Genomic DNA, 19,100 nt, shown 5'->3' on the forward strand with positions numbered 1-19,100 from the left:
ATTTTTAGCTCAACATATATCAAAATGATATTCAACTCTTGTAAAGAGTTACCAGTATATGAGGCGTTATTAACGAAAATATTTCAAAGATATGCTGTTTCAAATCTTCCACTGTTTTCTGAATCTCGTTAGCAGAGAGTAACCCTAATCCCGTTTGAGTGTTGTAGAATCAGGAAACATTGTTTGCAGAGCTTCGATAGGCAAAGGTTGTTTTTCTTGGTCGTCAAATCACAAGTCCTTGTCTGCAGAGCTTTGATAAAGAGGAAACTTGCAAACCAGCTTCACGTCTCTCAACTTGTTGCCAAGTAGAAAATTATAGGAATAAAAAACAATTTATTCAATGAAAGTTCTTAGCAGATCGCAAATGTAACTTAGCACAACATGTAACACGAGTCGAATGTCTAGAAGACTGACTTTCCAGTTAAGACGCAGATTCAGATACAACAAAGTACAAATGAAATCTGTAGCTAGAAAGATGGTGTTTGGGAAGTCTTCACAAAGTATTCTCTTTTTTCCCATGAAACTACTGCACAATTTCTCCATTAGTCATCATCTTCATTGTCGTGAGCATCGCCATCGCCACCGTCACCACTATCCATGGTGTGCCATGGACAATATGTATGATGGTGAAGTAGTCTATAGTTTTGGTGAGCTCGTAGAGGGGGATGATTGGATCTTTGATGAATATGAAAGAGGGAAGGAAAAAAAATGTGTAGAATCAGGAAAAAGTACCTAGTACATCAATTTTCAAATTCAATATTTTAACTTCATTGCAATCAAAGAAATAGCCTATAATATGTAACTCAGTTTCACATATTGTCATTGATCTTATGAAATCTCCTATGTGACTTTACAGAAAATAATTTTTCAGGAAAAAGAAAAAAATTAATTAAAAATCAATATGCCTATATAAGAATATGAAGTAATTGGGTAGAAAATGTTGGTGAATATGATGAACATAAATGACATCACCAAGGAACAGGGTAGGCCTATTGATTTTTAATTAATTTTTCTTCATCTTGAAAAATTATTTTCTGTAAAGTCACAAAGGAGGTTACATGAAATCAACGATGATATGCTGTTGATTTTTTTAAATATGTACATCCAGAAAAAAATGATGACTACAGGTTTTCATGCAAGGAAGTTAGTATGTTGTGTACAAAATAACTTGACCTTCAATATTTAAACAATTTTATATCATTATGGTATGAAAAGATTATGGCTATCTCTGTACAGTATATTGAACAAGAATTACAGTCACTACATTAACATAAAATGTATAATATGTCAGCTTGTAATAGGACTTCGTATCAACACAGTAAATTGCTCAACATTTTTAACGTATTTATGTAAAAATCTAATCATTTTGCCCTTTTGTTTGAATAAAGTGTTTTCAAGATTAAAAATTATGATTATTCTTGCTATTAACATTAAACTTCTTAAAACTTTAACATCACTTCCTTACTAAAATTAGTCTTCTATTCTCATGTCAACAGTGCTTAAATATTTGCTCTGTATATGGAATATTCTGTATCAGGAACGTAACAGATACTCTGTGTACGCATAATCAATTTCTGTTACAGACTGTCTCATATTAATATATCTGTTCACTAATGAAAAAAAGGTGTACAAATAAAAAGCAGCAGTAGATACAATAATCAAAATAATTTTTATGCAATTTTTTTCTATATTATACACGAAATGAGTGTCAGAAACTGGAGGATAAAATATGGCTGTAATCCATTTGAACTGTTATATAAGAGAAATTACACATTTTGATTTCTATGCATGTTGGTTGTTACCAGAGATAATAGAAACCTCAAATATGGCACTAACTGCTTCAAGTAATTTTTCCTTCTTCCATCGGATTCATGATTACAATATGACATAATATTTGATTTTAATCTTGAATTATTGTTGCAATTGATCAGAAAAAAAACGCACGCATGCACACACACACACACACATCTACACAAAAGAGAAAGGAAGAAAAGTACATCAATTTCGCAGTTATTCTTCAAAATAAATTCAAATGATAATCTTTACTAAAGTACATTCATATTAATAAAACATTAACAAAAGACTGGTGAGATGTTTATTTAAAATTAAATTAACAGACATGTGTAACAATTTGGAAACTTGCAGCATTATATTTCTTTTCAATTCATTATTAATTTACCTATGTGTATGTATTGACATAATTGAAAAAAGAGGGGAATCTAATTATTCTTTTTAAGTAGTAATTAACTTATATTCTTACTTTTGTGTTCTTGAAAGCAGTCTACATAAATCTAATTAGAAATGATTAACCTATTACATTAGGGCTTGATTAAACAATAAAAATGAATGACACATTAATGCCATTTAAAAGTATTTATTTTTAGTCTCGTTTTTCTCATGTAACACAACAGTTACTATGATTGATCTCTTTTAAGTTAAAAAGTTTCACATTCATTTTTCGAGAAAATATACATGTCAGACTGGCAGTATAGCAAAAACCACTTAATATATGCTTAATATCTTAATAGTAATCTACTCTGTACACTACGTAAACTAAATCTGTTTATGTTCTAAATTAAACTCATATGACATGTAAACAAATTTAAGTGAAAAAATAAATTTTATTATAGTTTCATATAATTATGCGTCTGTAAATCACATCTGAAAAATATACAAGTATATTTTATTGACAAACTTCCGATCATAAAATACATTCAATAGGTATGTAAAAAAGGACACAGAATAATATATATTTTTCAACAAAGTTAAGAAATGTCAGAAGCTGGTATCTGACTCACATATAGGAACATAAGTAGGTAAAATTACTACATGAATTTCACGTCCTGGTGGACAAAGTCATCACACAATTTGTACTATGCATACTTGATATCACGCAGACTTTCCTCCTTCATATGCATGATGAGTCTGATGAGCTGAAATGAAAGAAGACATTGAGTGTAGTTAGAGAAAATTCTTAAATAATGTATTGTTAGCTGACCCGTGTCTAATCTGATATAGGCCTACAAAGAGATGGGCAAAGAGAAAATGCGGTATGGTACTGCACAGTTACCACATGACAAACAACCTCTCATTTCCATTGACAAGCCAGCTGTAATCGCTCAGTAGTCCTTGATTCTGTTGTGATAACATGTATTCTGTTGAACAGCATGTGTTAATATAATTTATTATAGTATATTTGTTAAACTTGAAAACTGGAGAAGATATTAAAGACACTTTTGTAGAAAATTTCCAAATTCTCTCATATGTAGTAGATCTATTATTTACAAATTAGTGACAAAACTTCATGCATTGGAATCATTACTGAATAGAAAGAAAACTAAACGTAGACATGTTCTTACTGAACACAAATTGGACGAGGTAAGTGCTGGCTTAGAAGCCAGTCTGAGAAAGTTCTTCGTAAATTAGCACTACAAAGAGGGGTATCAAGGGCTCCTACACATTTGGTAACGAAACTGTTAAAAGTGAGACTATACAAAACAACTGTGCTTCAGCATCTTCTGCCAGTAGATGTAGGAGCAACATTATATTATTGCACATGGCTCTAACAGCCTGTACATGGCGGGACTGTTTATCCAGAAATGGATTTTTACAGTCACAAAGCCTGATTTCATATTAGCAGGTATGTTAATAGCCAAAACAATAGATACTGGAATTCGAAAAATCCGCACATTCTGCATGAGGTTTCCTTACAAAACGTGAAAATCGGGATATGGTGTGCAATAAGTGTGTGTAGAATTATAGGAGCCAGTGTTTTTCGAGAATACCGTAAATTCTGAACGATATGTTAACATATCAATTCCATTCCTTCATGAATTGATAATAAACGAGAGAACTTATGCTTATTTTGTGCAGAATAATTCGACCAAGCATACTGATCTGAATGAATGAAATTAGGGCGATATTCAATGATCATGTTATTAGTCGAGGATTACGGCCAATCCATTCATCCAATTTAAATGCTTGTCATTTCTATTTATAGGGGACATCAAAAAAGAGTGTATGCCAACAAACCAGATGCTAAATTAATTGAAAGACAATATTCGTACAGAAATTACTACCATTACAGAACAAGAACTTCACTGTGTTTGCTACCACAACATTTTTAAATAATGTGAGGCATGCATCTCAGCAAAGGGATCCCATTTCGAGACTACATTAAATTAAGGCAAATGCAGATTTGTGTCCCCAAAAATGACAACTGCTTAACAGTGGAATGACACAATGTTTTCCATCAAAAAAACCGTAACAAAGTTAGCACTAAACCTCCTCGTAATTCAGATACCCATTATAATTTACACGAAACTTCTTAATGGTCTCATATGCTTGATTTACAATTTCAATACTCACTCGGAATTCAGAAATATTTAACATGGAATACCCAATAGATCAATTTTATATCTACTATTGTTTCTATTTATATTACTGATTTAGCCTCAACCCTAAATAATTCGTTTCAGGTAATCTTATTTGCAGGTGATATTATCTCGTAAACAACACGGCCATTTTATCAATATTTCTAAGACAGTTAAAATCTAATTAAATAATGCATGCATTGGAGAAATAAACTGGCAATTAATGATGGTAAAAGCATCAGTACACATAATTTTACTCAGTTTTTCTAAAATATGAGACTACATGGAACTGATCACAAAGAATCTATAAGCACAAAGTTCCCTGGTTTTAAATTGGTACTGGTAACCGAACGGCAATACATGTACAGAATATGCTGGGTGTCCGGACTAGAGGTATCCAAAAATATACACATGGCCTATATCTTAAAATTTCTAACATTTTTTAAATATCTTTTTTCTCTATTGTACACAGTAACTCAAAAATTTTTTATGTTCGTTAGTATACTTGAATGTGGGCATAAATTTTAGTCTAACAGATATCAAAATGATAAACACTTGCGAAGTGTTACCAGCATCTGAAGCATTATTAGCGAAAATACTTCAAAGATATGCTCTTTCAAATTGCGCAGTCTTTGCTGAACCTAATTAGCAGAGAGTAACCCTAACTCCCTGTGGGTGTCATCAGATCATGAGTCATTGCAGAGCTTCAATGAAGAGGACACTCCAAACCTGCTTCTCATCTCTCAATCTTTCTACTTGCTATCAAGTAAGCCTCATTTTGCTAGACTCATAATTCCCGTTTTCTCTCATTTTATTTTTCCTTCTATATATCTAACCCATTGATCTCCCTCCACCCCCCTCTAGCCCACCTCTACCTCCTTTATAGTTTTCCATCTCCCCACAGATACTCCCGTTTTCCCTTAATTCCTGTATCCCTAGTTCTGTCACAAATTACATCTTCACCTTAGTTCACATCGGAGTCACAGAACGAAAATTCAATATTAGAGTTTTTCACAATGACTCTTGTTTCTCCTGCTTGAGAAACAGAAGACAAAACTAATACATTTCTGTAAATCAATAGTTCTGTAACCATAGTCTTTCAATTTTACATTGGCACATTATCCCTCCACCTTTTTCAAAGTTTCGGCATAGATAAAGAAGTTTAAAATGATGCATCTCACTGAAGCTTTTCCCAGTCTGCATTTTCAAGCACTCTTTCTTCTTCCACAATGACACAGTAATATCTGACTCCTTCATACTGCCCCTTATTTTTTGCCATGAAATTTAATGAAGGGCACCTAACATATAGAACTACATATTTCTTCCATCTCTACCATACTCCTTGAGGGTTGAAAATTTTTCGAAAATTTGCCTTGAAGGGCTGAATAATACCAAAATCCAACAGCTGCAGTTTGCGTGTGCAGTGCTGGTAAAAATTCCATTAGCACATTCCTTAGACGCAAGGTCTGTGGATGAGCAGGACATTGGCCAACAATAAGAATAACCTTCACATTCTGTGGGAATCTGTACCTTACTGCTGCTCTCATACAGCAGTGTAAATGAAGAAAAACTTGAAATTACACTAACGTACATAAATGCACAGCATATATAATATTATGAACATATGAAAAATTGAAAAAAAAAAATAATAATAATAATAATAATAATAATGGAAATTGTGGGAAAACATAAATTACAGGGATGTAAAAGCATGGTTCTACTTTATACCTTATTCTGACTTGTAAACAATCTTATCCAATATTTCAGAAATGTTGGTTTTTTGGTCATTGAATCAGGAGTCATTGCTTGTAGAACTTCGATACCCTCAAACCCGCTTTCCATCTCTCAAATTTCCTACATGTTGCAATCACCCTCTGTCGAGCAAGCCACATTTCACTATTGTATAAGATTACCTGGGTTGAATTATTTACGGATGATTCTAATAAGCCAGAAACAATCTACAATAGATCCCTGGGACCCCATGTTTAATATTACAAAATTCTGAGTAACTATTTGACATATTTTATTTCTACATTTTTTTTTTTTTTTTTTTTTTTTGACAAGATGTAAATTAATCTAAGGTTTCACCTTTAATACCATAAAACTTCAATTTACCTACCAATATATTATAATTTACACAGCCAAATGTTTTTGTCAGATCACAAACTGTTTCTACAATATATAATTTCGAATTTAAGAACTTCTAACAGTACTTCGTTCATTAACCTAAATGCTGCATTCACTGTTTAAACAACAGTTTATATCATTGGAACATATGCTACTAATGAAAACGAAAAGAAAGGTTTTGTATTTACTAGAAAATAATATGTTTCTAACACTGACTTGCTACAAACCATTAATCAATATTTCACTATTACTTCATACTAATTTTCAATAGATAATCAAATTCTGATGAACACTAGAGTCCTGATATTTATGTGCTTAGATACACTTACCATAAAATAGTCCACTTCAAAAACACGTATCATTTTAAATTAAAGTTTTAATGGAATAATGTGTGTTTGTCATTTTGAATAATCAATGCTTCAGTTAGTAAACAGAATAGTTGTACTCGCCAAAAATTGCATATACTGACATGTTATTTGGATTATGTCTATAATTAAAGATGTTTTCTTTTCTCTTTAGTTGGTTATTTAACGACACTATATCAACTACTATGTAGGTTATTTAGCATCAATGGGATTGGTCATAGCGAGATCATACTTGGCAACATGAGGTCAAGGGTTCGACATAGATTACCTGATATTCGCCGTACAATTGGGGAAAACCTCGGAAAAACCCAACCAGGTAATCAGTCCAAGCAGGAATCGAACCCGCGCCCGAACGCAGCTCTGGATCGGCAGGCAAGTATCTTAACTGACAGAGCTACACTGGTAGCCCCAATTAAAGATGTTATTTGATGCCATTTTCACTGAAGTATACATTTAAATTACGGAAAATATGTGAATAAAAAAATTGGTATAGGATTTAATTACATTCACAACTGTGATTATAGGAAAATTTGACATGAGTAACAATTTAAAATCAAATGCGAAGTATGCTGAAGATGATACAAAGCATTGTGGAGCTTTAAGATTCCAGTGGAAAAATAATTTGAAAATCGGTCTTATCAATCACATCGCAGTTATGCGCAATATTGAAGATTTGAATGCATTATATCAGCTATTAAATATAACAATAGGAAATATAGTAAATTTTTCAGCTTAAGTTCACAATACCGCAGGGGGTGTATGGTAATTCCACAGAAGTCACCAGCTGTTCACATATTATGCTACTTTTGAACTATTCTTATATCTCGTAGGCATTACTATGAACCCTGATACTCGTATCTATGTTTGTTATGTATTATGTTGGCTTTTGACAGTTTAGGTGTAATAGAGAAGGGCTATAGCGAAGGTATATTGGGAGGAAGCAAGTGGTATGTCCACTGTTGTACCATATATGAAAGGGATATCATCTTTGCAAGTACAGGAAGCATTAACACACAAATATAAATATACACAATATCGTGACATTTTAGTACTCAACTTATATCTAATTCGTCTTCATTCATACTGTTGAATTGTCAATATGAAGTTTTGAAGTAATAAAACAGTAATAACATATACGGTTATCGTTCAAAAAATGTACATTGAAATCATTTCCGTATTACCGAAAGTTGAAATTGATCGAAATACATTATCGAAGGTATGCTTTGTAAAGAATTTTAACGTCCAATTTTTTAAAGATCTTGTCTAATGCAATGGTATTCAACCTCCTTTTCCCCGTAACCCCAGAGACACTTTTCCACTCAAACTTGTACACCCAAAGTTGTTATGCTTCATTCAAATTATACATAACTGGGCCTATACCCTATATATGAACTAAATTATACTCAACAGTTTATTAATTATTAAATCACTCAGTTTTAAACTATAAAAAAAATATACTATTAAATGAACAATGTTGCGGAAATCAGCATCATCATCAACAACACCTAATGAGCCTATCAGCCTATTCCGTCTCCAATTAGAACTGCTGCCTCCATTGAAGTCTCGGACGAATACATCTCTTCTTCTTTTTGGACAATTTTGGAAAGCTAACTTTGGGAAGCGCTCTTCCTCCATCCTATCTAGATTATGCATCCAATCCTTCACGAGTTGATTTAATTCTGCTATCTGAAGTTCATTTCTTATCTCTTCATTTCTCTCATTTCCAATAGTTTTGGCGTGTGCGCACGCACGCACGCACACACACACACACACAACCCCACGCATGCTGTCCATGGACAGGTCTTTCACTGCAAACCCAGCATTCTCCAATCTTTCCTATTTTCTGCCTTCCTCTTTGTCTCCGCATATGATCTACATATCTTAATGTCGTCCATTATCTGATATCTTCTTCTGCCCCACTGCATATGATCCACATATCTTAATGTCGTCTATCATCTGATATCTTCTTCTGCCCCAAACTTTTCTCCCGTTCACCATTCTTTCCAATGCATCTTTCAGTAGGCAGTTTCATCCCCTTTTTCTCTTTCTGATCAGTTTCAGCATCATTCTTTCTTAGCCCACTCTTTCCAACACAACTTCATTCCTTATTCTGTCTGTCCACTTCACACGTTCAGTCTTCACCATATCCACATTTCAAATGCTACTATTCGTTTCTCTTCACTTCGTTGCAATGTCCATGTTTCTGCCCCATACAATGCCACACTCCACACAAAGCCCTTCACATTGCCCAACACACTCCCTTCTTTATTTCACACTGAATAACTGTCTCACACTACATGCAAGTCAGCTGCCTGCCGGTCCAACCTCATGATAACATGGTGCTGATATACTGCTGTTTATTGTAGTTTTGATTACAGATTATGAAGGTTCAGTATGTTTACAATATTATGTTATCAACAAAATTCACTTTCATAAGGGTTACCAAAGTTAATTGTACCACTAGATTCGAGTTTCGGCCCATTGTGTATTGATTTAATTCCTAATACGCTCAGTCAATTTAAGAGAGCAGTGTATTATAGTGATATATTATTGAAAGAGTTTTAGTTTTGTCCTTTAAATATGCAGAAATGTGATCCAAACAAATGCAACATTGTAAAATTCCTTTGCAGAACAAAAAGTTACGTTGTTGTTGCACAATATTATATGCATATCTGTGTGTGTATGTTATGATAGAAGTGCAGTGAAGGTGGTAGAATGAGAGAAAAAAAGACAAAAATAAGAAAAAGATAAAGAGAAGAGTTTTTATTCCCCACCCCTCTATTCCAAAATTCCATAAGACACTTGCGAATTTAAAGTTTCCAAATCCTAATCGTGAACATAAAAATTTTCCGTTTTTTTATTGTATTACTTTTTCGAAATCATCTTAGAAACGATATGTTTGGTCGAAATAAATGTCACAAAATATATAACGTTATCACGAAATTGCAGTTATAACAAAATTATTACATTCTAAACTAGATCAGCGATGGCCAATTGGCAGTCCACGACCTAATTTATTTCAGGCGCGAGGAGTCTGAGGTTTTCTTTTCAAACTCACAAGTTTTACTACTGTACCGACATAAGGGTAGAATTCAGTTTTTATCTGGATGCTTCACAACTTTACAGTGTTTTTCAGTAGTCTGTATACATTCTCATAGTGTTAGATATTCTCTTTTAAAGCTTCAACTTGTTCTCTAATAATATTGGACTTGTCTTTGAAGTTTCAAGAAAGAGCAAAATAAGCCTTCTACAACTCTTTTATAAGGGTGATGAACTTATGAAACTAACACCATCAAAGTAAGCTGGCTTGCAGGTGATGGGTTTTTTTCCATTTCTTAACATCTTAACCTTTGTATAGGATTTTTTTGTTTTTAATAAAGACTACTAGATTAGATAGAGAAGCCCTAATTTGGAAACCAGAAGGAAGAGAGGTAGACCACAACCCACGGGCAGAGGAAATGAAGATTATGCAGAAAAGAAACCTGACAGATGAAAACTGGCTAGATCAAGAGAACTGGAGAAAGAAGATGTCTTTTGGTCGAGGAAGACCGTTTTATCACAGAATATATCTTCATATAAAAAATTAAAATAAAATAAAGACTACAAACCAGAGTGCTTAGTATGTCTTCAAATGCTAGCAGTTTTTTTAATTGTTTATTTAACGAGTGCTATTTAACATCAATGGAATTGGCAATAGCAACATTTTATTAGGCGAATTTTAAATTGAGAATTCGCCATAGATTACCTGACATTCACCATATTATCATGTATATTCGAGTGGCAAACTTCACAATTTGAAGTAGATTTTAAGTCATTAGTTTCCCATATTCAGAAACCTCATTAAACAGCTTGTGTTCAAAGATTTAGGTTCAGAAGTATTTCAAATGTTTAACGAAGGATCATAAAAACTATGTTCCATAATACTTTTGTGTCCATTTCTGCTCGAAGAGGAAGAATTTTTCTATAACTATCTTGTGGTGAGCAAAGACAAATTTCTAGGCTTCTGATTGTTGTTGATTAAAGTATGTGGGCTGGGCCACTGACTAAGAAGAAACTACCTACTGAAGGATGCACTGGAAGAAATGGTGAATGGAAGAAAATTTCGGGGCAGAAGAAGATATCAGACGATATACAACATTAAGATACATAGAGATTAAGAGGAAGGTGAAAAATAGGAAAAATTGGAGAATTCTGGGTTTGCAGTGAAAGACCTATCCTTAGCAGAATACTATGAATTAATTGATTGATTAATTAATTAATTATGACTTGTATTTTTCTTTCCGCATGGATAAAACTGAGCATAAGTCATAATCTGGCCCGAGATGAAGTTGCCCACATTAAATTTGGCCCCCAAGAGGTATTAAGTTGGCCAACCCTGTACTAGATATTTACTACATACTTCGAAGATTTTCACCTACATATTTTATAATGTAGCATTACATAAAAATTCGGGTTGTAATCGTCACAATCTGAATATATATTAAGACCTCGCAGTTATACTCTTTTGCGTGGACACAATATAGAAAATACCGGTACTCACGTTTATAAAATTCAGTGGGAAAATTAACATCTGGTAGCAGTCTGTGAATCTTGTGTAGGACTGTTGCTTCAGGTGCCAGTTCAGCAGACGTATTCCATACCTGCACCAGGTCATCTCGTTCCCGCACTGATACAGTCACTCCACACACTTCATCTCCTTCACAGATACTATCACTGAACTGCTCTCCAATTGCTGCCAGCAATAATTCCCTCCATACTCTCGTCTGTTCATCACCAAAGCAAAACAGTCATTAGAGGCAAGTTGTCGTAGAACATACATTACAATGTTAACATATCACAGTAAGCCTTAAATCTATCATGATTTTATTTAACATCAAGTCTTGGTTTTAGTACAGACTCAGAAACAAAACTTGGGCCACCTGAATTTTCCGAATTCCAGTTATAACATATGCGCATGCTCAGTATGTAGTAAATATCTAGTACAGTAAGCACTGAGCATGCACAGTATGTTATAACTGGAACTTGGAAAACTGAGGTGGTCCAAATTTTGTTTCTGGGTCTGTACAAGTATTCTAAATCAAATTCAATGAATGAATGAATGAATGAATGAAATGAATAAATTGAATAAAATGAATAAAATAAATAAATGAATTAAATGAATAAAATGAATTAAATGAATAAAATAAATAAATAAATGCAATTAAGAGCACCTGTTGAATATATATTAGCTCATGTCATTTTTAATTTTAACAAATTATTCCCTGTATGGAGCTTAAATCCATTGCAATCATAACTTTAACTTTAAAGCAGCACTTCACTGCCCACGGCTGTGTTACAAGTTTTCTATATGCGCCTTTCTTGTATATGTTGATTAAAACCAAGGTCTGAAATGACAATTAGATAAAACAGGACAAACACATGGCAACCAAACTCACCCACTCCATATGGAGGAAGTTAAGTCTTCTGCTGAATCTTGTAGTCTGTACAAACAAGCAGCCCCATATTTAGGTAGTGCTATGCCCATGGGCCCAAAAAAATTTTGCACCCCTCACTAAATTACGTATGCAAATTTTAGACATTTAGCAGTCAAACTGTAAAAAAAAAAGTAACATATAACAACAATCTAACACATATTACTGTCTAAAGCAGGCATCTGTGAAGTAGGAAAATATCGAAAAAATTGTTTCAGCTCGATTTTTCATTTTCTCAAATTTTGCTGCCCCTACAAATTTGTCGGCCTGTGCCTGGGCCCCTGTGGACCATGCGTAAATACAGGCCTGCAAACAAGAATTTCTCCTATGGTGATCATGCAATTGGAATGGATGATTCTCTGTTTACTGTATCATAAGCGATTATTTATGATTCTTATAGACTTTCGGGAATTCCATAATGTCCTAGAATTCACATTTTGACATTTCTTACTACAGATATATTATATCATCAGGACAAAAGGTATGACCAGAGAGGTCACCGAACCTATTGGACTTGTTATGTGTGACTACTCCAGGCTCTATCGCCAGTAGTCAGATGTAACAAGCCTAAGAGAGCAGACAACCCCTCTGGTCATACCTGTGTGTCCTAATGATGGAACCTTTATGTAGTTCCGAAATGTTACAAATGTTATGTTCCAGGACACAATGAATATCCAAAAGTCTGTTTCTGATCACTTTCTCCTTAAGCCTAAAACAGCATAGAAGTACAAAGAAAGTTTGCAAAGAATTTTTCATGTGTCAAAGTCCATAGTCATCCTACAATGCATGATCTTGTTAGAAAATTAAGGAAGACTGCAAGTGTACAAAGCAAAAATGTACGAGAAAACTTCATGTTTTGACCTAGAAAACTCTAGATGATTTATGTAACTTCATGTTAAATGTTTTTTATCCTATGTACAGTATTTTAATTTTATTTTTTATGTAATAATTCGTGGTAATGATAAGTGGTTGTCCAAAAGAATCTTTTCTGGCTATCTTGCGGGACGAATGACGAAAGTCAGTAGCACAACTGTGAGCAGTGAAGTGTCACTTGTAAGGTTCTAAATATGGTACACTATATATTTCAATTACCAACTTCCACCAATACTGGGATACAAAAATATTTACAGATATTATAATATCCTCCAATTAGCAGACATAATACCCCTGATAAGTTAAATTTTATCTCACAGACTCTATTGTACCACTGAGTAAAATTATTAATCATAACACACTGAGTAAAATTATTAATCATAACATCAGTAGTAAATGATGTTGTATCAACTACTGGGTTATTTAGCATCAATGTAATTGGTGACAGTGAGATGAGACTGAGAATTCGACATGTGTTACCAGGCAGCGCACTTGTGTTCCCAAAAGTACAGCAGATAGAGTAGTTTCTTCTGGTACATCTATTACATCACAGGGATGCATAAGCAGAGTAGAATTGTAAGCAGGTACGAACAGACTATGAATCATAATACAATACAGGTGCTTCATCGTCAATGTTGTTTATATAAAACACCAAGTTACGACTACATTGTGATCTGATTCTAATACTGAGTAAGTTGCATTTTCATTCAAACTTCTGTGTTAATATTATTTTAATTTAACAATCTATGTTATATTGTATTTCATTTTGATCTGTATTTTGTACTATATTGTATAATACGTAAATATTGTTAATTTGTCTATTGATTTTTTGTTACTGTAATTGTATCCCTGTAACGGCTTGGAACAAATGAACATTTTCTTAGATTAAACAAATTTTTACTGACAGTTATGAATTTCATAATCTCAAAATATATATTTTTGTTTACCGTAACAGAGCTGATTTCGTTAAATGAATTAATTGTATATATTGTATTTATAGAGAATATACAGTTAATGTGCATCAAGTTTACTATTATGTTCTATAATATATATTAGTTCAATATTATTCACTTTGATTACACAACTTTTAACACTGTATCACTTCGGAATGTGTATTTTATAACTTTCTCATGTTAAATTCTATCGTACCTAGTTAACATGTTTCGGCCTTGTATGGGCCTTCTTCAGAACTGGTTGTTGCTGGTCTTGGCGCCTTTTGTTTTGTTTCCTGTGAGGGTGTGTTTGTGTAGTGTAATGTGGAGTCAAAGCGTGTGTGTGTTCTGAAATTGAGTTGTGTGTTGGGAATTTCATTTGGATGTGTTTTTGTGTGTCTGTATATTTCGTATTTTTCTAGTGTGCTTAGTTTCTGGCTTTTTGGTTGAATGTGTAGAATTTCCACGTCTGTGTTGATGTCTTTGTAGGTGTGATTAGCATTTATGACGTGTTCTGGATGCGTTTTGTAATTTTGTTGTGGCTGTGATGTATTCCTTGTAACGTGTTTGAAATGATCTGCCTGTCTGTCCTTTGTAGAAGTTGTTTCCCTAATTTCAATTCTCCCTGGCATTTCATTCTTCTGTTTTCATTCTTTCGTAATCTCACTTACTTTAAACATCTTTAGTCACTAAAAATTAACCAAATTAAAACCTGAATTTGTACATTTTTTACGTAAAATTAAGTAAATGGTCCTGCACACTATTATCATACCGTATCCTTCTTAAAGCATTTGAGTCTCCAGGTGCCTCCTCTCTGATTGTAGGACTCCTCCCACAATGGTTTCCGCTCATCTCTCATCAAATGGTAACTATATCGAACTTGCAAATCTCCTGCGCTTGGGATATTGTTATACACACCCCAGAAACTTTGTACTGAGCTAACTGTATATATCTTCTTCAGTGTTGCTTGGTACTCGGCTGCTGTGGATCCAGGAATTGATCTGAAATATTAGGAACACAGAAACTTCTGCAAATTTACTTCCATATATATATATATATATATATTATACTAAATAAATTATTATAAGATTGTCAGATATGGTATCCTGGTTACAGTTTGGCCTAATTAAATTTATTAAGAGACCATAAAATTCATTACCTGAATCAAAATTACGAGATGTAAAATATGTTTAATAAAATAAAAATGAAATATCACTTATTATCTAAGTAACTAATTAAATCCTCGAAGGAAAAGATAAGAAAAGAAAATTTAAATTTTTCAAAGTTATTACTGTACACAAATGATAAATTTGAATTCTGGGTTTTGGAAGGTCGGGCTAAAAAGGAAAGGAATTCATGATTCTACACACAAAAAGAAACATAGATATTAGCATAAAGGAACATTTTAAAATCAAGAGACGAAAAAAATTCAAAATTTGGCAAGAGAAGCTAAATGAATTAGCTATGATCGTATTTAGATCCGCCCCCTTTATTTCGCATAAACAGGGTTCTACTGCATATATTTGATTTTTATTCTCTATGTATTAACCCATAGGTGTTGGCTATAAGTTGTTCCACATGTAGCAGACATGTAGCATGTATAAAAATTAGCGACATTTGAAAGAAGTTAAAATTCCCCACCTGATGGGGAATTGAACCCAGGCCCCCAAAGTCACAAGCTAGCATGTTAATGATTGCTCCACCAGGGTGAATGGTAGAGAGATGGCACGAAGAGAGGCTTACAGCCATCAGACTTGAACTCACAGGAGACAGCACACATACAAATTTACTGGTGTGAATCGCTCTTCAATACTTAAACTTTTTCACCATCAAGAGTCACGCCACAATTGTTTCTAAGACTGTACATGAGTATTTCAGCTTCCAACTGCTCAGCAGAAAGATAATTTTCTGTTCTATGGAGGATAAAGAACTATTTAAGAACATTACAATCGACAGATCACCTAAGTCACCTTGTTGTTCTTGCTGTTGAGTCTGACGTCACAGTGAAACTGGATTATAAAGAAATGATAAAGTTGCTTGCCAATGCAAGAGCAAAGAGAAAGCCACTTGTGATCTAAATTAGTATTCTGAGTTCTGAAGGAACCCATTTGTAAATTTAAGGGGTTAGAATATCAGTGAAGTAAGTAATGTTTTCTGAATAAATTTTGTTTTAACGGGACAACACCGCAATAAAACCAGGATTGTAATTGGTGTAGAGACTAAAAGAATTAAACAGAAATAATAAAGTACATTCAACTCATTTTTGTGAATAAGTGACTTAAGGCTCATTCAAAATTAAAATTAAACATAATGTAAGCGTTAACTTAAAAATATAAACGTTACGGTAAAATCAAGATCGTTCACGATGGGAACATAAACATAACAGCAAACATACTTGGTAACCATGGAAACATAACGACGCCATTTCCTCATATTCTGTCGTATACTTCAGCGCTCCACGATTGTGCTCTGTTTGCAAATCACGTAAGCATAAGCATGAAAGTTTGGAGTTTGCAAACTTTCATGTTAACGTCTTACGGTAATGTTTATGTCAATGTTTATGTGAATCATTGTGAATGATCCCATTTGGTAGCCTGGGAGCAAACGTCTGTGTTTATGTTACGGTTATGTTTAATTTTCATTGTGAATGGGCCTTTACTCCAGTGTCATTCTGACCTCTTCATCTGTGTTTATAATTTCAATTATGCAAAATATTACATTATTTTTAGGCAAGTTCAATAAGTCAAATTTGAAATAAATCCTTTCTATATTTTGTTTCGAGGGTGGCGACAACTATCTTTTTGCCCAGGGGCGTAAGAACTCTTAAATAGGTCCCTAATTTCTGCGAAAATAAAAGCGTCATGTTAAAATTAGTAACAGTGTCGATATGGCAAAATGTTTCACTTTATGTAGTACCGGTAATTTCGAAAATGCGTTAAGATTGAATGTTAACGTTAAAAAACCAGAATCTGTCCTAACAGAGTAACGCCCAAATCCACGCTACCGGTATCACATGATCAAGTTCAGATTTAAATATTTGTAATATTTTATACATTCATTCCATGTTGATAGGCCTGCTGCCCTCCTTTGTGTTTCATATTCCCAGTAAAATCGATGAAGCATGAGAAAATTTAGAGACAGATTAGAGGGAAAAAAATTGCAAATAAATGAATCTGCTTTGTTCTAACGAAGATATCGGGAATTCGGAAGGTCGAGCAAGTTATGCATGCAATTTAAACACGATTGTTTTGTATTACGTGTTACACGTAGTTATTCGTGTGCACTGACAAGGTCATGAATATTTGTAATTCCTACGGCTAATAAAATGTCTGATCTAAATTTTATTTCTGATATTTCTAAAAAAAAAAAAAAAAAAAAAGAAGAAGAAAAAGAAAAGGGTTCCTCGTGAAAAATATCTCACTGCCATGCGTACACAGCAAGGCAAATATACGGTAAGAACTTAATCAAGTCCTATTGATATGGTATGAATCTAAAACATAAATCAGTGTTCGAAGTGATGTAATACATAGAAATGACAATGGATTATTATGGAAGTGGAAAATGTAGGTATCGTCACTGGTGGGAAGGAGAGAATATTTTTTTAATTTGGTTATTTAACTACGCTGTAACAACTACGAGGTTATTTAGAGTCGATGGGATTGGTGATAACGAGCGAGATGAGGCCGAGGATTCGCCATAGAATACTTGACATTAGTCTTGACATTACGGTTGGAGAAAACCTAGAACAAAAAAAAAAACAACAACCAGGTAATCAACCCAAACGGGAATCGAACCCGCGCCCGAGCGCAATTCCAATCGATAAGCATGCGCCTTAGCCATCTGAGCTACGTCGGTGGCAGAAAGAATATTAAGTTATAAAAACTATGGTATCGGTATGGACATACGCCTATAAGAGAACATACAGAAACCGTTCCTAATGTGTTTTTACGCTAGTGTTTTGCAATGAAAGAGGCAACTAAGACAAAAATCTTCGTCTTATTTCATATGAAAAACTAATCGCAAGATATGTGTTAAAATTCTTAAGCGATTGAAACATGAGTGAAGGAAGACAGAGAAAATTAAAAAAACAAGGTGGAACATAAGCCTCCTCTGCAGAGTGAACATAGGCGAATATCGAACTTCGCCTGTAATGCACAATGCTAATTTACACAGTTTCATGGATACGGGAACGTTTAACGTTTTGGAGGCGATATGTTGTTCCGAAACGTTGGCTGTCTCTATACCTATGGCATTGTGCAAATACCATACCCAGAAACCTCGCATCACGTTAATCACCGTGAAAATATCAAATCATGTACAATTCTTACTGATTTCGAATTTATTCTAACTCGCATAAATTACAGATATCTTTTTTTTCTCTCTCTGAACTGTATCAATGTACATGAAATTAAGATTATGGTTAACACAAATAATTTCCGAAAAAAGGTGATACCAATTTAATATTTTTGTTTGTATGGAGATAAACATGCATGTACAGCCTTCAAATTCAAATTAATTGCATTCAATGTTGTTTAGATCATGATTTACAGTTACCACACGCGTTAATTTGAAAGGACAGCCAACATACCAACTGGCAAGGGTATTCGAACTTGACCTTCGTACCGTCATTGGGCGACAATATAAATGTTATCCAACAGAAGATACATCTCATTGCAAATAAATTTTCTTATAATAAAATATTCATACTTGTCCAACCAAAAAGTCCATGGAGTTTGAAGTGGCACACCTTTTGTTTCTTGACTACGAAGATTGTCAATTGCAGTATCAGAAAATACCGGCGATTTTGATAAATCGCAAGAACAATCACCTGACTCTGAACCAGAAGAAGCCATTTTCCTAACCAAATCAGCTGACATGCAAATGACATTTGACTCTCATTTGTTTACTTCTGTACCCAAGGTGTTTGTTAAATGAACATGTAAAAGAAGCATGACGTCA

General features: G+C 33.8%; 1 protein-coding gene across 1 annotated transcript; it reads right to left on the bottom strand.

The window, feature by feature from the left end:
• Nucleotides 1–1,174: 1,174 nt before the first annotated feature.
• On the bottom strand, nt 1,175–19,061 carry LOC138707643 (eukaryotic translation initiation factor 4E type 3-like). The gene is made up of 4 exons (XM_069837336.1): nt 18,849–19,061; nt 14,914–15,142; nt 11,406–11,628; nt 1,175–2,933 (listed from the first exon to the last, which is right to left on the bottom strand). Exons 1-4 carry the CDS (start codon nt 19,016–19,018, stop codon nt 2,890–2,892), a joined length of 666 nt encoding a protein of 221 aa, XP_069693437.1. The 5' UTR covers nt 19,019–19,061; the 3' UTR covers nt 1,175–2,889.
• Between the last annotated feature and the right edge of the window lie 39 nt (nt 19,062–19,100).

The sequence above is a fragment of the Periplaneta americana genome, chromosome 10 (assembly GCF_040183065.1).
Source record: "Periplaneta americana isolate PAMFEO1 chromosome 10, P.americana_PAMFEO1_priV1, whole genome shotgun sequence".
Taxonomy (NCBI): domain Eukaryota; kingdom Metazoa; phylum Arthropoda; class Insecta; order Blattodea; family Blattidae; genus Periplaneta; species Periplaneta americana.

Excerpts from the sequence above, each read along its gene's own strand:
- LOC138707643 (XM_069837336.1), bottom strand. The coding sequence starts at position 19,018 with ATGTCAGCTGATTTGGTTAGGAAAATGGCTTCTTCTGGTTCAGAGTCA. Across the intron at positions 15,143-18,848 it reads TGGACTTTTTGGTTGGACAA|ATCAATTCCTGGATCCACAG; the intron begins GTATGAATATTT and ends CTAATATTTCAG. Across the intron at positions 11,629-14,913 it reads AATGCTTTAAGAAGGATACG|ACGAGAGTATGGAGGGAATT; the intron begins GTATGATAATAG and ends GGTGATGAACAG.